The sequence below is a fragment of the Monodon monoceros genome, unplaced genomic scaffold (genome assembly GCF_005190385.1).
Source record: "Monodon monoceros isolate NGI ecotype Baffin Bay Population unplaced genomic scaffold, NGI_Narwhal_1 Super_Scaffold_6, whole genome shotgun sequence".
Classification (NCBI taxonomy): Eukaryota; Metazoa; Chordata; class Mammalia; order Artiodactyla; family Monodontidae; genus Monodon; species Monodon monoceros.
Window position 1 is genome coordinate 8,552,690 of NW_021703783.1, and position 21,083 is coordinate 8,573,772.

A 21,083-nucleotide genomic window follows, 5' to 3' on the forward strand; every position below is an offset into this window, starting at 1 on the left:
TTGTTTCTAAATTCTTCTCTGGTCCCAAGGGCACCTCCAATGTCACCGCAATTTTATCATTATAAATAACTTACATAAGGAATGTTGGATCAAGAAAATCAAATGGCCAAGAGCTATGACGTGTTTCAAAAACACTATGAAAAATGAAATGATGTATGCTTGGAATGTGATCCAAAAGCATCCCACAGGGTTGGGAGTGAGGAACGGGTGGGGTGTACATAAAATAAGGTTAGTCACAAGCTGATGGCTGTATGGCTGGGTGTTGGGTGCACCGGGGTTTACATTACTGTTCCGTCTACTTTCACATAAAGGTTTTTTTAATAATGGAAAAAAGGGAAACTATGAAAAGAAAGGACGGGGATAAGGTAGCAAAGAGCTTACTGTGGCAAAGCATGTGCATTTCCCCAGATAATTGGAGGAGGAGGAAGGGGCCAGTATATTCCTGTGAATGATATAAATGACCTGTCTTGGACGTTCTAGGCTTTCTTTCTTGTCTGTATACGCCCTGCTTGTTTCTTGCACGGTCTGTGCAACAGTTCTGGACATTCTGTGGATACTTTCTACTTGTTTATAATCCTCAGAATAGCTCTTCGAGGTAGCCTGTCATTGCTCTATCCATTTTATATGGTAGGGTCGTTTACAGGGGAAACCACAGAGGAAACTGAACGGCAGAGAAGCAGAGGTCACATAGGGGCCGGCGGATAAGGCTGCAGGACAGCCCTTGCCGCGCCGTTGGCTGCTATCTCTTGGGCTGCCCTTGCTACCCCTGCATTCCTAATCACGATCTGTCTTGTCCACCTCCTCTGTGACGCTGTCTTTGCCACAGACTTCTTAGGAATCCAAGATAAGCCCCACGTATCAAATTAAATTGTTCAGGCTTAGAGCTGTTTTTCCCTGGTTTAGTAGGTCTGGAAATTTTTTAATATGGCTCTCTTAAAAACTGTGCTACTCTATTGGTATATTCAAAAGTTCCACAATCTCCACATGTCTGTATTCGCTAATTTAACCAGATCCAGGATTGGCTGATGTAACCAAAAGGCACTGTTTTTCTCAAGGGTGAAATGAGAGAGAAGTCTACGATCTGACATTTAGTCTTGATACTGTGACCCTCTGAACAGTGCTCATCACAGTTCCAGGCTTGTTTCTCATTTGGGGTGTCCCTGTCTCTCCACTCCAACCCTTTGGGTGTCTTTTTAGACTACTCAGATCCTCGTAGAATTGATTCTTCATTTACTGGAAGTCGAATTCATTGGGTGATTCATATGTACGATGTAAAGTTCCGTCATTATTGAACAGCCATAAAAGTCCTTCAGATCTCTATAAAGCAGCTTTTATATGGGAAAACGTAGCTTTTCAAATGAGCCCAGAGGGCACTGAAGGTGCTGCTGTGTGTCACACTGACAAATACCATAGTCGGAGGGTGTGGATAAGAACACTACTGATGCATGTGGATCAAAAAGTAAATCACGCATCATTTGCTCAGGTACTCCTGGGTGTGTGCCTTTGGACACCTTCTGTGTTTACAGCACTGTTCTGCATTCATGGGGGTGGAGTGTTCCAGGAGATGTAAGACACAGTCTTCGTCATGAAACAGCTGTAGACAGTGAGCTACAAGTGCAGCTTGTGGTGTCTTCCAAGGACTCCGATTAAGTGCTGTAGGAGGTTGGAGTAGAGGTGTCAGGAAGGCTCCATGGAGGGGCTGGCTTTTAGCTGGGCTTAGATGAATGCTTAGAATATGGACAAGTGGAGATTAAAGAAAAAGAGGTCATTCCAGATGGAGAAAACCCCAAAACAATGTAAGGCCTAGTGTATCTGTTCTATTTCAGATAGAAATGTAAAGTCAAGAATCCAGGTTCATTAAAAAAATCCACCATATTTTAGCAATTCTATCTTTTTTTCACACTTAGTATCTATGAAATTGGGAGGCATCACACAATTAAGAGGCCCCATGCAACGTTACGATGGTTCACTTAGATATTTACCTGGCGGAAAATCTAAAATATTCAATGAAAGAAATCCAGGAGGTAGTTGACAGTTTAAACACAAACCACAAATTGAAATAGAGACACACAGCTTATCTTGAAAGGTGTTGCTTATTTTTCAAGGACGAAGAAGGACTGTTGTTGAGTTTAACAAGCTGCAAGGGCTGGCATTTGTGGGAGAGAGTTTAACATAGGACAGAGTGAGAGAAGATTCCTGGGTTCTATTTTTTAATTGAACAGCCAGTGGTATGTGCAACACTGAGCAAGTTGCTTCTTTCTGTGCTCTTTTCTATTTATTGTCCTCAGGAAAGGACTGCTTGGTGGCAGGGGGATGGGGGAGCATCTGTCACCTCCTAACATTTTCTCAGCCCACAAACGTTTTACTGGCCTGTGTCTCGCCAACCTGTTTCATAGCCAAAGAGTGGTACTGGCAGTGAGCGCCGTAAATTGAAGAAGGGTAGCCCAGGTGATGCTGTGTTTTCAGTATATGTTGAAAATAATTCTTAGAACTTGGTGATTTCAAAGCTAGAAGGGTCTTTTACAGATGAAGACATGTCCAGTGTTCAGCCTCCAGCTTCAACCACTCTTCTTTCCAGCACACTTGTTTCCTTGGGACCGGGGACTGGAAATGCAGGCCTGTGGGCCAAATCAGCCACGCCTGTTTTTGTAAATCAGATTTCACTGGCACACGGCCACACCCACTCACTCGGTATTGTCTGCGGCGGTCTCGGCAGGGTTGAGGAGTCGCAGCAGAGATTGGACTAAAATACTTACTGATTGGCCTTTTACAGAAAAAGTCCACCGCTCCCTGTTCTACGCAACTGTCCGCTTGTATGTTCAGGATGCTTTGGAGTCACAGGTGTAGAAAATGCCGTCCCTGCTCTCAAGGAATGACTCGCACCTCAGAGAATGAGGCACGCCTAAGACGCGGAGGGGACAGTGGCAAGTGATGTAGGAAGGAGCTGAGTTCTAGATGGCAGGCTGATGGCTGAGTAGCCCGGAATAGGTACAGTAACATCATTAACATAAGTAAAATACAGCTGAGGAAAATAAAGTGTAGCTCTGCACACTTGAACTATGTCAAGATTATTCATTCAAAAATTAACACGTATCTCTGTGTGCCAGGCATTTTTCTAGGTGATAGGGTGCAGCATCTCTAAATGCCAAATGTTGTGTCGTTGCTGGCACAAGGCAATAATCCCTCTTACTTTATGCCATCAGACAAACGATGCTCCCTGCTTTGGTTCTCACTGTATAGACAGCTCAGTTTTCAAAGAAAAAAACTGAAGTCATTTTGGCTTTCTCTTAAACTTCAATTCTGTTCAAACCTGAGTTACCAGACTTCCTATCTGCGTGTCCCTTCCTTGGACTTAATCCAAAAATCTGCTGAAGGGAGGAAGATTCAGCGGCAACCTGGTTTATAATCCACTCGTAGCCGTTCATCTGCTCCACAGAAGTGCGGACTTTAAGAGGTCTGTACAGGTTTGGTTGTTCAAAGTCCACGGACCATCCACAGAAAGAGAGTATTTCTTCTCTTGTGCTCATCTCACAACTCTTGCCTAAGTCTCTTGATTTTCTTTGCGAACGTCAACTTCTTCACGGTCTGTGAGGATATCATTGGCGAGTGGATCTTAAAAGCAGATAAAACAGAATCCCACACCCCACGCCCAGACCCGGTACCCTTCACTTGCAACCCTCTGATAACGCTTGGCCCGGCAATCTTTCAGATCCTCAAAGAGACTGAAAAAAAATATATGTGTATTATCTCTCAGGGTGACATTTTTAATAGAAACAAAAGGATTCTCCTCGAGGAGACACTCATTTGTCACCTGGCTTGAGCACTGTACACTCCTGATTCGGTTTTACTGACCGCATGAGTTCTGTGTACACAGAAATTCAATCCTGGGAGCCTCTGATCTGACATCAGATGCAGGCACCTAAGCCTGAGACTCCAGGGCCAGCAGCTAGGGGCTCATCCTCAGGGCTCCCAGGCCGGGGGGAGTCACGCTGCACCCTGCCCCCTTGTATCCATCTCTGCTTCTTCCCCAGTGGTATCTGATGGTGACACTGTTTCCAATGAGGCACGTGGACTTTTATTTTCTTGTATAAATGAGCCTCAGGAGCAGCCCTGCAGGGAAGAAGACATCATGAACGAGAAGCCTAAATGAACTGTGTGAGTGATGGAGGGCAGTGTCATCCCCAGGCCTTTGCAGTAAGGTGTGGCGGTGTACAGCATGCGTGTGTGCGCCTCTGCACACAGACACGCGCGTGTAAATATTGTGTTTGGAAAAAAGGACAGGATCGTGGGATGTCTCCATAAGCCAGGGGGGCTCGGGGTTTTAGGACCAGCTGGCGGAGCTGTGTCCTCCCATGCTATCTCAGGCAGAGAACTCTCTATGGCTCCTGGCCCAGGCCCTTCATCCACAGCTGGCGGGAGGGTTCCTGAGGTAGCACTGTGGGCCTGTGGGAGAGCATGGACTCTGGAGTCAACAGGATTAGAATCTAGCCCTTGTCTCCCAAGCAGAGGTATTTAAGGTCCCTGAAGCCTGGTTTCTTTACCCATAATAATGATAATACTAATACTCGTTTCTGGGCACTTTTGAGCACTAAAGAGACAATATGCAAACATTAGCACAGCAGGGTAATTTCTAAGGCTTAGTTAGTGTCCCTCCTGTGCGCCATTTCTCTTTGCTCTGCTCCAGGACTGCAGAGAGGAGAGCAGTGGTTATGGCCAGCACCATTGCCCACCGGAGCGGGTGCAGGGCCTTAACCCACAAGGCCTGTGTCTGGGCATTTGTTCTAAGTGATGTTGGCCTGAAAAGTGCACCCCTTCATGGAACCCTAGTTTCCTTATTTCCTTGGAGATGAACTTCTTCACTCGCGCTCACCTCCTCTGAGGCTTTGCCCGCCGTCTGTATTTGGAGGAGATGGAGGGGACCCTTGGAGAGGACAGAGTCCTTCACCCCTTCTCCCCGACGGGAATATCCCAAGGTGCCGGACTTCTCACGCTCTGGCTGAGTCACTGCACTTTATTTTTCATGGTGAGCCACTGAGAAATCAGAAGAGAAGGAAAGTTTCAGGACAGCTTTTTTAAAAGATAAAACAGTACCAGCACAGTAACTCAGTAGAAAATAATAGAAGGGGATTGAGGAGACTGGAAATTCCAGTTTGTTTATGGGCCTGCATTTCTGTAACAGCGTCCCTATGTCCCAGCAGTCTGCCTCCACGCCTGAGGGAGGAGGGGTACGTCTTACTGGGTTTTAGCTTGGTCTCTGCGTTTCCCAGCCTCACTCCACACCTCCTGCAACCAAAGGTGAAAAGGTTCAGCGGTGTTTGTTTGCAGCTGCAGCCCCTCCGCCCCGACGAAGCCAGGAAGCATAGGTCTGTATTCTCTGCCTCAGCTTCTCCCTCTCCCAGCTTGCTGCTTTGCACATATGGCTTCCGTTTTCCTATGCCACAGCAAAGCACAAGCAAGCACCCACTGGAAACACACCTCTGCGTATCAACACAGGGTTGGCTGCCCTGGATGTATCAGCTTTCTGCTTCTAGGCAATAGCTGCTCTAGAATTGAGGAGGAAAACAAAAAAACCCTGCAGATAGCCCCCCTGCATGTTGTAAAACCCGTGCTTCCATAAGCAGGGTTTCTCAAGCTGGGCGCTCTTGATATTTGGGCCAAATAATTCTTCGTTGCCGGGGAGGAGTTCTTTTGTGCATTATAAGATTTTTAGCAGCATCCCTGGCCTCTACTCACTGGATGCTAATAGCATCCTCCACCCCAGTTGTGACAACCAAAATTGTCACAGACACTGTAGAACACCACCTAGGAGGCAAGATTGCCCCTAGTTTAGAACCATTGCTATAAAGCAGAGAAGCAACTTTTTATTTTGGGTGTTACTGACCCATTTTGTTGCTGAACCTGAAATAAATTTATTAGTTTTTCATGATAAATTTAAAGCAATGAAACAGGAACACTAGGCCTCTCCTTGTTGGTGATTATATCCACAGAACTCCAGTTTACAGACCTTCATTTAAAATTCCACTTGGGCAGTTAAAACAACAAAAAAATTTATTTCTTAGATGCTTTCCTGAAATTTGAATTTTGGGAAATTCAAATAACTTGTCAATAACTGGACTTGCCCACTCAGATCTTTTCAACATCAGTTTTGTCTAGCATGGTTTTCTAGGTTTTTTTTTCCTTTAGAAACCATGTTGGTTATGTGTGAATTGCCCATCTTTTTACAGTCTCTGTTCAATAAGCTTGTACGAGGAGAGGAGTCTCTGGTAAGACACTGGTGTGGGAGGGAAAATATTTCTCCCTAACCACAGGAAGGGATATACATTTTTTTTTTTTTTAACAGTGCCTTTTAACTGTGGATGCCCAGGGTACCTCACCCAGCAGGAAAGAGAGAGAACTCTCTTTCTGCAATTGGAAAATAACACTTCACTCGAGCTAATAAACCCTTTCATGAGCTTCCTCTCGTGGAAGAGACAATCCAAATCATGAACATTTGTTTAAAATTCCCACATGCCTTGACAGAGAAGGCCCTTTAGTTTAAGACACATGCAGCTAAAATTAGTGAAGACCTTGTAATATAAGGTATTTTTCACATGCATGTTCAAGTGTTTTGTAATGGGATGAACTTTGGGTGCATTTTATTATATAGTACTAAGCATTTTTATCAATGATCAGAAAACACTGTATCTGTGCAGACACGGATGGATTTTGATGAAGCTGAAAAACTGCTGGTGGGTCATGGCAACAGCCTCCAGAGGACCTAGGAACTAAAAAGCATCTGCCTTTTATTTAACCAAAATCTTAAAAAACAAAAATAACTCACATGGCTTGAACTTCGATTGTAAAAAAAAAAAAAGTTGCGTGGTCAGGCAGTTTTCTTTTTTTTATCATCTGGCATAATTTTTAACTAAAGAAACAATAGAATCAATAGTGTTATAAAAAGCCACTTATACTCTGAGCTTGAAACAACTACTTTATATGCCACAAAATTCCTGTTGCGACCTCTGCTAGTGACTGATTCAGTATGTCTTGAATGTCAATATATTTTCATTACTCTGCTAAAGTTGGCTTCGCTGGATTAAATGTCATTTTGGCTCCTTGTTTGGGGTTATTTTCACATTGTTGAAAGGGAAAAGTTTGCAAGATACAAGTGTTCCTGCAACTCATAGGTAAAGTCTGTTCTTTGGTAAGCCCTGCCCTTCATTTACCAACCAACCAAACACAGATCACATTCTAGATTTTTTTCAGTAAACGATTTATGACATAAAGGTCTCGGTTCGATGCCTCTGAAGAACCAGCATGGTAGGTACCCAGCGCTGGTTAAGCCCTTACTCTGAGAAACGGTAACATTGTTTTAAATGGAAACCATTTTTTAAGTGCAAACCAACGGAAAATGGTTCGCACTTCACCATTTTATGAGACACAGAATGTCCAAAGCAGTAAAAAGAGAAGCCACAGAAACAATGAAAGTGAAAATCCCTCAGCAGATGGTGTTAAGACAACACTCACTTTGCATTTTAGCTCCAGGAAGTCTTAGAGGTGAGGGACTGCCAATATATTGCTCACCTTCCGGTGGGCAGAAGTTCCTTCCATCAAACTGCAAAAGACAACCAGATCAGTTTGTTTAATTATTAAATTGTGTTCAAATGATTCACTCTAGAGAATCACATTGCCAATCCAGATGCGTCCGAAAGGTGTCATGAAGCCTCTTGGTGGTAAAAATGATTGTAACCCGGTCAGGAAACATGGAGAAGCTGTTACCCCTTTGTTCCTCCTAGTAGACTGGAATTTTGTGTGATGATATTTGGTCTTGCCAGATTGGTTTCTACTTGCAAGAGCTTGTGGGAAATTAAAATGCACCTGCCATTTGACAGTAACACAAAAACTGGACAATTAAACCGCATCTCAGTTCTCTTTTTCCACCTGTACTAAAAACGATGTAAGACAAGGAAGTGGCAGAGAGGGAGAAAGACACTGCCTACTTCACTGCTTTGCCTACAGTCGCCCTCTTACAAGTGCCTTAAAAATGAGCTCGATTATTCTCAGCGTGAGATGGTGTGTGGCACTCACCTCTCAAGGTGCTTCCTGATGCTGGGACTGGGCCCCTTGGTGCTCCTCGGTGCCCCCTTCTGGCGACCAAGAGGGCCGCGGCAGGCAGGGATGGTAACAGAATCTCTGGTCAGCGTCTCTTAGCGTAGGGTTCAGGCTCCAGGAGTCGTCCTTCTAAGAAGGACACCACGGGTCCTTTTCCGAAACAGAAGAAACCACACGTCACATTAATTTTTAGACACAGCTCAATCGGGGGGAAAAAGGATACAGTAAGGGGTACTGAAGATGTATGGTCATTTTAAGTTTCATGGTTAGTTCCTTAAAAGATTAAGCCTCCTGGAAAATGCCACATTTTATGCCAGTTCCTTCTGCTGTTCGGCGAGAAAGCTGGATTGCACGAAGGACACACTCGGAGTTAAAGCTTGCTTGGAAAAGTCCTTGACTAATAGTTACCTGTTAACCCTTTTCTCTGAGAATAGACGTCTCAGCGCAGGACGTGTGGCACAGCACGGGCTCCAGACTCCGACATGTGTCACTCACGAGCTGTGCCTTTGAGCCAATGACCAAACCCGCTAAGCCCCAGCTTCCTTGGCCATAAAATAGGAACAGCAACAGCGCTGGCCTCATGAGGTGCCCTAAGGGTCAGAGGCAAGCCGGCTGGTAGAACACACAGCCCGGTGCCTGCAAACAGCACCCAGTAATCGCTGTTGTTATTGTCTTCCTTACTTTCTCTTCACTCACATCATCGCTCGTACAGTAATCCTGGAGAGAGTCGACGTTGTTATTCCCCTTTCATAAAGGAGGAAACGGAACCTCGGGGAGATTTAAGAAACTTGCCCAAGGTGACCTGACTCGTTTCCTCTTGTAAATATGTACCAGAGGAGGGCGTGTTGCATTCTCTGGGAGGTGAATGTTTGGCTCGCTCTGAAACAGTCCACGTTGGGATTGGACATTCCCCACCCAGGTGTGCCAGGCCTCACCCAACATAAGGAAGTAAGGAAATCGGCACCTTGCGGTGCAGGAGCCCCAGAGTTCAAATCCCGGCGACCTCGGGCATGAGAGGATTAGAAAGGATGCAGTGTGTAAAGTGAGGATTAGAAGTAACGCTTGCAAAGTGCGGGACACATACACAGTGTTCAACAAAATAAATCGTTTACGACCAGCCATGCTGGCTAGGGCTCATCAAAGCTCCCAGAAGCACACCTGGGGGTCGAGGCCAGTCCTGCATCAACTAGACTTAGAAAAGTCCACATCCGCTCCCATCCACCTATCAAGGCTGTGCTAGGGGCCAAGCCACACCCGGTTCTGGCACTAATCCAGACAGCACTAGAACAGGGCAAAGGTGTGCAGCCTGCAGCTTCTCTTTCAATTTGCCGATCCACAGCCCAAAGTCGAGGCCTAGCCCAGCGCCTGGCCTGTACACAGATCTGTTGCCCGACCAAGTGATCCAGCATCAGTTTTGCACATGGAGAAAGGGATTCTCTGCACTGGGTTCCTCTCTACACTGATTCCATTATAATAAAGCAATTTTTAAAACCTCCGAAGGAGCTATAACGGGACTATCTATACTCTCTCTGAAGACCATGCTGGCCATGGTTCCCACGGTCACAGGCCCCAAACCACAGGGGTCTTCTTCCCCCACAGCTTTTCACGCATCATGCTTCTTTTTCTGCCATTTTTCAGCCGGCCTCAATCGTCACGTCTTTATCCGTTGAGTATCACCCTCCAAAGTAACCTTTAGTGCCCCGCCGTTGACACCACATTGCTCTCTCCGAACACGAGCACACTCTTTGCCCTCTGACCTGCCAGTGTGTCTTCAGTCCCTTTTCAGAACCAATTCATTTGCAGTTAAGAGCTTGTTCTGTCCCTTCTGTGGGCTCTGCTCAAGTTCAGGTCATTGGCCATGACCGTGGACCAGTCCCTTCCTCTCTCCGGGTCTCTGTGTCCTCATCTGAGCGGGGGAGTTCTGGGCCCGGACAGTCCTGAAGGCCTCCACAGGTCAAAGGTTGCCATCTCACAGGTCTCTCTGTACCTTGCTCTCCTCACTGTAAAACGAGGATGTGTTTTTGTTTTCGTCTTGGCCGAGTGGCTTGCGGGATCTTATTTCCCCAACCAGGGATCAAACCCAGGCCCCTCAGCAGTGAAAGTACGGCATCCTAACCCCTGGACCGCCAGGGAAGCCCCCAAACGAGGAAGTCAGACAATCCATCCAAAGGAGGCAAGAGCGGTTACTCGATTATTTTCTGATTCTTGCTCTTAGTACTTCAGCAAGCAACCTTGTCAACAGTGTTTTCTTGCCCTTTTCCTCTGTAGACTGTAGACTGCTTTGGGATTACGTCTATCAGTTGCTTTCTGACAGCCGGTACGAAAACTTCATCCGATGGGAGGACAAAGAATCGAAAATATTCCGGATAGTGGATCCCAATGGACTGGCTCGACTGTGGGGAAACCATAAGGTAAAAGGGCATCAGATATTCGTTCTATAAAGTAGGGCCAAAATCTAGTCTTCATCCCTGGGTTGAAGGATAATTGTCTGTCTTCTGCTTCCTGTCTGCCCGTAATTATTTACTTTATTCCTCACTGGACAATTAGTTGCAAAGGGGAGGAAATCATTAAAGATGCCCCTTTCCATTTGTTCCTTGTGCCAGGTGCCAGTTAAGTCTCCGGCCTGACAGGCCTCATTACGAGTAACCGTCACTCCTCTGCCTCGGCCTGGTCCTGCCACCCACGCCATCATTAGGAACTGGGTACCAGGGATGCACTGTGGCACTCTGTGACTCACAAGGGGGCTTTGGGAAGCGTCGCTTCTGTTCCACTGGGTTAGAAACTTCCATGGTCGCAAAAGCCCAGTTCTACGTGGAAAATGCTTATCCTCTGACTTTAAAGCATCTCCTTGAAAAGCAAACAGTGCAAGAAGTCTGATGGCCCCTGCAGTTTTCCACCTTGGGAAGAGGGAATCGAATTTAAAAGATAAAATCTTTTATAGTTAGGAAAACCATTAAAGCTCACAGATGTCAAAAGTGGGTAAAGCAACCTTGACGTCCACTGATGGATGAATGGATAAAGAAACCATGCTATATGCACACAATGGAATATTCTTCAGCCTTAAAAAAAAGGAGATTCTGCAGCGCGTGGCAACATGGATGAACCTTGAAGACGTGATGCTGAGTAAAGAAGCCAGTCACAGAAAGACAAATACTGCCTGATTCCACTTACTCAAAGTTAGAGCTAAAATAAGCAAATTCTTTGAGTCCAGGAGTGGACTGGTGTTGCCAGGGACTGGGGAGAGGGGGGGAGATGGGGAGTTACTAATCAAGGGCCATAAAGTTTCCATTAAACAAGATGAGTAAGTTCTAGAGATGTGCTGTAGGACACTGTACCTGTAGTGAACCCTGTATTAAGTGCTATATTATGCACTTAAAAATTTAAGAGGGTAGATCTCATGGTCAGTGTTCTTATCACAGTAAAATAAAGTAAAATGCACAGAGCAAAGAGTTCCCCTGCCAAAAAAAAAAGAAAAGAAAATTAAGATAAATCTGTATTCCTACTTAAAAAAAAAAAAAGAGTCAGCAAGATCCAGGCCTGACCACAGACAGGCAGCCGTGGGGCAGAGGTGGCAAGGCACCAGGAAGGCCCAACTCCAGATCCGCCGAAGGAGAGGCAGGCCACAGGGGAGACACCGCTGAGCTCTGCCCTGGCTGCAGCCTTGGAGGATGGCAGCCCGTGCTCTGGCCCCGCTGTGGAGGACCTAGCAGAGGCTGTCGTGACCAAATATGGCCATACCCCACTGACACCATCCACCCTGTGAGTCACTGAGAAGAATCGCTCTGCAGCTCGTGCAGGGAACCCTCACCCCAGGGCTCGGAACAACTGTATTCTTGCTTCCATGACAGGAATTTAAACAAAAAAATCTCTTCCTTAAAATGACAAACCAGAAACACAAGCTTGAGAGAGGTCGCTGTAAAAATAAAAAATTTTTTTTAAAAAAAGGAAAAAAGGAAGAGAAATCCTCTGTGGGTCAGAAGGTGAAGGATGACCCCCAGAGAGGGGAAACTGCAGGAAATTCCTCGGGCACAGCAGAGCGCAGTCCTGGCAGAGGAAGTCGGGGAGGCCACTGCGGGATGTGTGCTTTGTTAGCTAGACTCACCTTAGGAGAAACCTCGGCGAGGACGTCTGTGAAGAAGCCCAGGGGTGGGCGTGGCAGGGAGCAGACTAGCAGGTGGCTTTCCCAACTGGCGGGGCCACAGAAGCAGATTTGAATAGCTCCTGCAGCGTCTTTTCTGAGGTTCGTTTCATTGTGTCTTTGTGCTTTTTTTCTCTCTTCCGCCTTTGAACAAGCAGAACAGAACAAACATGACCTATGAGAAAATGTCCAGAGCCCTGCGCCACTACTACAAACTAAACATTATCAGGAAGGAGCCAGGACAAAGGCTTTTGTTCAGGTAGCACTTCCTTTTTCTCCTTTCCTTCTTCTGGGAGGATACTGTTTTCTTCAAATAAGAGGGAGGAGGGAGACTGTTAAGATCTCTACCTGCCTATCTGATCCTCAAAGCCATCACCGCTACACATTCGATACCAGGTGGTGGTTTGTTAGAATTTAAGGAAAAAAAAAAATTTTTTTTCCACTTATGTCTAACCTAGAGTAAAGCCAAAACTAAATAAACACAATCTGACTCACCTTTCAAATAATGCAATGATCAAACAGTATTATCTGGCATTTATATCTATGGTAGTTAAAGGGAGCGATCAGAGGGACCAATGGCAAAGCAAGGAACTAAACAAACCTAGGCCTCCAGGTTGCCGACCCTGGACCGGTGTTTGTCCTGGCCCGTTAGTGAATCATGAAATAGATTTAATGAGTCTATTTTTTTTTTAATGAAATAGAACAGAATTGAATAGGAAAGGACAGAGTTGAAAATATCAGACTGTATCACATGAATTAATAAGAGTGCCTGTTGATTCATGAAAACTGTGATTCGGGGGGGGGGGGGTGTGTCGTGATGTAAAATACATTTATGACAATGCATTGTAAAAGTCTGAAAGCTGCTGCAGTAGACAGGCCTCTTTCCAGAATTCCTCCCAGCTAATGAGTTCCAACCATTTAACCTACCACATAGATTGTGATTCCCTAGGCAAGAGAGGAGAAACAATTAGAAGAGGAAAAAAGAAGGGGTCTAACGGACCAGTCAGGAGAGGTAGACATAGCTCTCTGACACTGGTGGTAATTGATGTGGTGAGACCAAGTGAAGCTTGGGAGAAGGTGGGATTGACAAACGCGACCTCAGGTTCTGCGTTTTGGCAGGTGGGACAGAGGAGAGTTACGGATTGGGCTAGAGAGGTGGATTTGGGTAGAAAACGACAAAATGACACTGTGTATGAGCAGACGAGCTCACTGGGATAAGTACTTATTGGAAAGAGCAGAGAACCTGGGCCTTAGCATTGGAAAGGTGTGGTAACGTAGGAGCAGTAAAAACACAATTGCGATCTTCAAAAGAAACAGAGAAGGCTTTTCAAGAGCTGGAAACAGAGTAGAATAAAGTGGAAAAAGAACCCTCCTTTCTCCGGCTCTGCTGATGGGTTCTTTTCATCCTTCACCCTAAACTTAGTCCTTGGTTTCTGTTCTCCCCACTCTATACTTTTTCCCTGGATGGATGGATCCCGTTACACAGCTTCAGTTATCACCTCCATGAATGGGCTCTCAAATCTCTACATGCAGCTCTAAAATCTCCCTGAAATTCCAAATCTTAATTTCCAAGAGCTTCTTCTAGGACGTGTCCACTTAAATATCACATTAGTATCTCAGACATGAAATGTTCAAGACAGGCCTTCTTCCCATACTGGAAATCTGCCCACCCCCAGAATAAATGTTACATCAGCAGTGGCATCACCATTGTTTAAGTAACCAACCTTGACACTAGAGTTATCTTTGACTCTTCTTACAACTGAGTCATTATTGTGCTGGACAGTCCATTGGCTCCTCAGCACCATTCCCACTCCAGTCTATGTTTCAGGGGCTAGAAGCCAGGGAACCACATTTCCCGAGATTTCTAACCAGCAGGCTCCAGGTTGGAATCTACCAATGGCAAGTACTCTCACAAGACCTGGAAGATGAAAGCAAAGCAGAAGCATTATTATTGCTTCCCTGGCAGTGGAGGCTGATGTCTAGACTAAACGACTGATACCTAGATTAATTCAGCAATCTCTGCCTCTGGTCCATTCTCCTGCCTCCCAAATTCATAATCACACTGCCAGCTGCCCTCCAACACTAATAGGGTTCCCTGTGCCAGAAATGTGCATCACTTTAACTTTTGCTTTTTTAACATATATACCCCCCAGGTCTACCTCAAGTCTACTACCCTTTATGAGACCTTCTTCAACTGCTCAGACATGCACAGATACCTTCTTCCATCATCTGTTGGGTTTCCTTGGCCCTAAACCACATCGTGATTTACATCTTTAATAGTTGTATATATGAAGTCCTTCTCCCCAACAAGTAGGTCATAAGCTCCTAGAAGGTAGAGGGTTATATTTTATATATATATCGTTCTGTTTTATACCTTATGGAGGCTTTTGATAAATGTTTCTGGGCAAGCCTGGTGTGGAATATCAGAAACTTAATATGGAAAAGCCGTCAAAAGAGGATAGGGGTAGTTCGGAGGGCCAGATATAGCACACCTGTGGACTCGGCCTGGAAGGGATTATTAGTGACTTCAGATGTTGAGGGAGAAGTGTTAGCTCCAGGATAAAAGTGGAAGACAGGCTGCAGATGCTATGGAACAGACTGCTTGAAAAAAATCAGCAGTAGGGGCTTCCCTGGTGGCGCAGTGGTTGAGAGTCTGCCTGCCGATGCAGGGGACGCGGGTTCGTGCCCCGGTCCGGGAAGAGTCCACATGCCGCAGAGCGGCTGGGCCCGTGAGCCATGGCCGCTGAGCCTGTACGTCCGGAGCCTGTGCTCCGCAACGGGAGAGGCCACAACAGTGAGAGGCCCGCGTATGGCCAAAAAAAAAAAATCAGCAATAATGGGCAGAAAAGAAAAGTAGTCGTAGGTGGAAGGTTCACAGGCTTCCAACAGTGATTGCAACAAGATAAAAGGAAAGAAGAGTGCTATTTGTGAGGAGAGATTAGTCATTTTTGAGGAAATGAATGTCTGAAGCCAGACTCGCCCCCAAAATGAAGGCTTCTCTGTATAAAACCCAGTGTGTGATCAAGTGAAGTGTTAGACTGGAGGGACTCTTGGAGACTTCGGTATGGATGACGAGACAGAGCCCAGACGGTGAGTAGGGCTCAGATAGTGGAAGGAGTCAAGAGGGTTCCAGATAAGGGCAAAGCTAAAGGTTTGGAGGATGGCATGAGCTGTGATTGATATAAAAAGAACTGGCGAGACTGGAGTGAAGGGTTCATGCTAGTAAACAGTGGAAAACAAGAGTTTCCGGGTTGAGGTGACAGAGGGGCCCGAAGGGCAGGCCCGAAGAGTGGATCCTTGACCTGATAAGTGGTCGTCACCGGATTTTTTTGTTTTTTTGGCCATGCCACAAGGCATGTGGGATCTTAGTTCCCCAACCAGGGATCAAACCCATGCGCCCTGCATTGGAAGTGCAGAGCCTTAACCACCGGACCGCCAGGGAAGTCCCTCATCATAGGCTTTTGAACGTGAAGTGATGAGAGAAAATGTATGTTTTAAGACAGGTCATGTGGTACCGAGCAGAGGAAGGGAACAGTGTGTAGGCTGTGGAAAGGGCCCTCCCACCATAAGGACAGAACGTTTGCAGCCAGGCACCCTTCCTGAACCATGTAAGTCATGGTCAAAACATGGCACTGATGTAATTTCCAAATGACCCCAGCGACCAAGAAGATGAGGCTTGCTGTTTGCACCTAGCTGCAAAGGAAGACAGAATAAAGGGGATGAATGGCTAGCATTTGGGGTGGAGCAGTGATAACATTGAAAAAGATTCTTTCTTTTGGCCTTTCTAATTTCCAGAAGCTCCACTATCTTGCCCTATTCCCCAGATATTCCACCTAGCATTTAATTGTATCCTTCGCATTAGATTCAAGTTTTGAATACCATTCCTTGGGCTCACAGTCTGGGATGGAAATGGATATACAGCGCTCACGGGTCTTTGTAAAATCTAACCCTCTGAAAATCAGAGATGTAGATACCTGTGCTGTCCCAGGGCTCCCTCGCATGGTCACGCAGGAATGCATCACACGGCTCCACCTCCTTCACAGTCATCCTAGACTTTTGTTTATCATTGTTTTGCCAACTTTCAGGCAGTCAGAGGAAGGGGTAACTTTTTCTAATTTGGGCTAAGTTAGCATTATGACCAGGTTCAGTAGCTCTCCAGCTATGTGAAGGCAACGGGAACTCTCTTTTTAGAGATCAAGGTAAAGACAACTTTAGGAAATTGTAACCTCTTCACGCCACCATTTCCTCTTCCAAAGGTTTATGAAAACCCCAGATGAAATCATGAGTGGCCGAACAGACCGTCTGGAGCATCTTGAGTCCCAGGAGCTGGATGAACAAATATACCAAGAAGATGAGTGTTGAAGGAACCAGCCCCCGGCTCAGCGGGCCGATAGCCAAGGGCACCCTGCCCGCCAGGATGGCTGGGGCGTGACGGAGCGGAAGGGAAGAGACCCGGACATGGCAGTGACACTTCTCTCGCCCAGCGTGAGGGACCCCGGAGCACCTTAGACAAACCACTCAGCAAAGGCGGCGCTGGAATTCTGGCCAAGGGCACCAGCCTGGGGCTCATGTTCATGGTCCCTTCTCATTTGGAATCTCTTTCTGTAATTCCTCCCCCACCCCGTTCCACCTATTGTTAAGTTTCATGGTGTTTTTGGTTTTGTTCTTTTTTAAGACCATACAGTTTGACTTTTCATCATTCATATAGGGGAAGACATCGAGGTTGTTTTCCTATGGAAATATATATCTATTATATATATATATATATTTTTTGCAAATCTCACAAAGTGCAGAAGCGCAACTGGTCAGGAGAGAGAACACTTACAAAAGGGTTCAGGTTCTCTTGACCCTGCCACGTGGATCAGGTTTGTTCCTGTTGCTGTTGGGTCTTGGCTGGAAAAAAAAAAGAAAAAAAAAAAGATGCTTTTAAAAACGATAAATTGAAAAGGAGAGCTCTCTTCTTCTCTCTCTGGCTCTCTTTCCTTCCCTGCCCCGTCCTGTCCTCCCTCCTTGCCTGTTGTTGAATTTCAGATGCCTTTCAGCAGGGTTCAGCCTCTTTGGAGAATCTTGGGAATTGTTGGCACCTAAACGGAATCAGTGGTCTGGGTGCCTTGTAGCCTGCACCACAAAAAGCAAACCCACATCCCAGCATTTGGCTACCTATCGGAGGGAGGCCAGAAACATCACGGAGGCTGCTGCCTTCCGGAAAGATGAATGCTAGTCCGGCAGGCTTCCCCTCACAGCTGTGAGAACCGCGGGGCCTGGTGGTTCCACAGAGCGTAAGATGAGCCTGGAAGGCTGTCCAGGTTATTTGGAAGCCCCAGCATCTTGGGATTAGTTTGCCAGTGCTGCGAAGTGGGGAAAAAAATGAGAAAAAAAAAACCACACAGGCCTGATGGTCCAGGTGACAGATCTTCTGCAGTGGGGTATGAATTATTCCAAAGTAGGTTATGGAGGGTCATCTCTGCTCCATCCCAAAGGCCATCGTGCAGTCAGTTTCATACCCTCACCTAAACTTTTTTCAATTCCCAGCCTTTTTTTTTTTTTTTTTAAGTTTCCTGATCCCCACAGGACACAGGTTGAGGGGGAGGACCCTGGAGTGTGTCGTCTCAGTTGTTACTGGTGTTTGCCATGCCTGGGCAGACGGGAAATTCCTCAGATACCTTACTTTTACCCTCTTCTTTCCTAGTTGTTTCAGAATGGACCCATGTGTGGCTTTTTCACCTCAAAATAAGGTCAGTAGTATCTTGTAAAATGAGGAAGGTGCCACCCCTTAGTACTTCTGATGATAACGTATTTTTCAAAAGCTGTTGCAGTTTTGGGGGGGAGGGGTTTCCTTTTCAATAGCCATCTAAATCGACTCTTCCAATACAGGCTCGGAATCCAATATTAGGAGTACAGTCTTTTTTTACTCACGAAGATTAGACCTCCCTTACAAAGCACCCCGTCCTCGTTTCTCTCCGCTTCCTCTGCTCAGTTGGGTGAGCATCTCACGCCCCCCCACCCCACCCCCACCCCCCCGCCCTTCCAGGTGAAGCCACCAGATGCCCAGGCATGTCCTCAGGCCATTTCTGAGTGAGTCAGGCAGGCAGGGGTTGTGGTCACACGGGCAGGAGGAATCCTCCACCCCTCCCCCAGCCCCAGCCTCACTAATGAGGACATCAGCCTGCGGGAGGGAGGGACAAACAGGCTCTCGCTCAAGGACCCTGGAGACGCTCCCGCCTCTCATCCAACCACAGATAGAGGCGCAGGGGTGGCCGGCCTCCTCCCACCCTCACACACTCCCCCCACTCTACCTTCCAGAAGGTCGGGTTTGCGGTGAGGTCAGGGACCTTCTATGTGTCCCCTGATGAAGGGTTTGGGTTCAGTCTGCTCGAACGGGGATGAAATCCAGCTGGATCCCAGCATACTACAGTTGTCTTTCCAGAGCGTTCTATAGCACACACTGATGATCTTCCAGCCTCCGAGATCACTGATGTTGGCTCTCAGATGGAGAGATTAAGCCAAATACCTGGTGTGTTGTGAAGCCATTGAGTTGCAGGGCTGGAGAGAAAGGGTGGATCTTTACTGAGGCTCTCTTTGTGTGACATAAAACCAGAGACCCAGGCACGATGTCGCTCTTCCCTAAGATTAGAGCATCTCATTCCGTTCACCCAGGTTTAAGGACTCGGGCTCTTATTGTCCAAAGAATCTTACAGTTGAATTATGGAGGGGAAATTCCCCTTTGCCCCCAGGATTTCTGTATTTAAAGCAATATCCTGTAAGAGTCTGTAAGACTTAGGCCGACACCTTCAGCCACTTGAAGAAATAGAAGGTGGCAATTCCAATGTAGTCTTCACTGTCCATCCAGATATTACCGTTATTGGTTTTCTGTTCACTCCCTTAATGGCAAAGGTTCTTCTCATTGGTTCTCTGAGAGAATACCTGAGTGATGCCGATACCAGGGATACAGCATTTACACACTGCAGACCTGAAAGATTTCAGGTTCAATTTAGGCAACTTTGATGGAGCACCTGCTAGACACCCCGAGAGATTCCCAAGAATCGGGCACCATCCTTGCCCTCCGAGAGCGTATCTCCTACCTGCAGAATCTATCTAGCATGAAATTTCTCACTTCAACACTAAGCACTAGGGGGGACGAAAATTTCACCTGGGACCAAACCAGAAGTACGTCCATGATCTGAATAGTTGGCCTTTCCCTGCTGCCATCGTGGGAGGTCTTGGCTTGCAAAATGAGAAACTGGGAAAGGAGAACTCAGAAGAATGCTGCAGGGGAGCAAACTTGCCTCCACCTGGGTCCGAGGCAGACAGTCTCACTTGTACCTTGAAATTCTCTAGCGTCTACTCTTCCCTGCACCTTGAGGTAACCAGGGTGCTTCCTCTCCATCAGAAGACAGCAGTGGCAATTGGCTGGACGGGCTACGTGGAAGTAATGCTATCTCTAAGATCTTTCTGTCCCGAGGCAACTTTGTCGTGCCTAAGGTAGCATCACCGATGTTCCACATCCTTTGAGGGGCGGGGGTATCCCCACAGGAAAAGAGGAGTAACAACTGATGGATTTTTTCTCTTTTCAGCAGTACGTCTGGAACCCCCTGCTCCATCATCTTCTTACACTGATACCTTGGTCCAAGTGAGAATGTAGATTTAGCAGAAACTTAAATGGCTTTGACGGGATGTACCTAAATGCCTAAGTAACCACACCTCCTCCGCCATTCACTGCCTAGGATCCAACTCTGAATACATGTCTGAAACATTAGCTCCCCTTTTGAAGAAGGGAAATCTGAGTATCAGAGAGGTCCTGTGACTTGTCCTAGGAGCAGACAGCATGCCAGGGACAGAATGAGGATTGGGACCCAGCCTGGCCATACCCCGATCTGACCCATTCCCACCCAGGAAGCTGAAGATAAAAATTGGGGGAAATACACAAAGAACAAAAGGCAGTTTCTTTGCCCAAACATTCGGTGCTAGTTAGTTTTCACCCACTCAACCTGTTTCTCTTCTGAACAGTAATGAAGGGAGTGATCCAAGGAGCCGGGAGTGGGGTGGGAAGGGGGGTGACAATGGTCCCTGCCTGCCTAAAAACCACAGAAGACTAACCTGATACCCTTTGGGCCCCATCTGCATCAACACTAAACAACGACAAACTCCCCGAATCTTTCATACATGCCAAGTGAACATTCTTGAAGATTTCTCTTTGTGACTGCAACCACCTGCAAACGAGGACGAATCTAGAATTTTTTTTTTAATTTCTAATCTCTTGTTGTTTATGAGGTGTGGGGTTTATAAGGGACTGAATCAAATGAATGTAACAAAAAAGAAAAACAAACAAAAAAAAAGCCTTTTCTCAGGGCCAGTGAATTGCAAATAATTTTTAAAGAAAAGCCTATAATTGCATCATCTCAATAAATTTTTTATAAAAAAAAATCCAAGTCTCTGTTTTTAATAATATGAAATGGAGTCAGACAGGCAGGGTGGTCCAATGAGGTAAATCCTGTCTCCACTCAATTACGGTGTAAAGTGCAGTCATGGTTTTTCACTGGCAGGAAGCCTCTGTCACAGAGCAGTTTGCAGGCAATCTTTAGACAAGTGGCACCAGAAAGGTCAGAGCAAACCTTTCAAATCTGAGCAGCTGCCGTAAGTGGAGAAATTTGCCAGCAGGAACCTCAGTCAGAGATGGCCTGGGTCCTGCGCTGTGCCGAAGATTATCAGTTTGCTGCGGACTCACCTGACTCGAAGAGTTAAAGGACCCTAGGTCTTCCCACAATAGAACTGCTCCTCAGCTGTGCTGAAATCATGGGTGTGCGCGTATAGGTGATGAGGGCATGAATGTGACTACACCCAGGCCTATAATGAC

At 46.4% G+C, this 21,083-nt stretch overlaps 1 protein-coding gene and 1 long non-coding RNA gene across 16 annotated transcripts in view; one reads left to right on the forward strand and one right to left on the reverse strand.

The window, feature by feature from the left end:
* ETV6 (ETS variant 6) overlaps positions 1-20,619 on the forward strand; it is a 415,605-nt gene extending 394,986 nt beyond the window's left edge. For 11 of the 15 annotated variants that reach the window (XM_029205490.1, XM_029205498.1, XM_029205491.1 and 8 more), the window contains 4 exons: positions 10,360-10,502; positions 12,388-12,488; positions 16,486-18,210; positions 19,568-20,619. In XM_029205490.1, coding sequence (XP_029061323.1) covers positions 10,360-10,502; positions 12,388-12,488; positions 16,486-16,591 — 350 coding nt within the window. In that variant the 3' untranslated portion in view covers positions 16,592-18,210; positions 19,568-20,619. The remainder of the gene's footprint in view (positions 1-10,359; positions 10,503-12,387; positions 12,489-16,485; positions 18,211-19,567) is intronic. The other 4 variants (XM_029205488.1, XM_029205484.1, XM_029205486.1 and 1 more) reach the window with 4 other exon arrangements.
* Positions 1,147-10,313, reverse strand: LOC114885536. The gene is made up of 4 exons (XR_003791129.1): positions 8,068-10,313; positions 7,507-7,594; positions 4,871-5,031; positions 1,147-4,110 (listed from the first exon to the last, which is right to left on the reverse strand). It is a non-coding gene; the product is annotated as an uncharacterized LOC114885536 (long non-coding RNA).
* Positions 20,620-21,083: the final 464 nt, after the last annotated feature.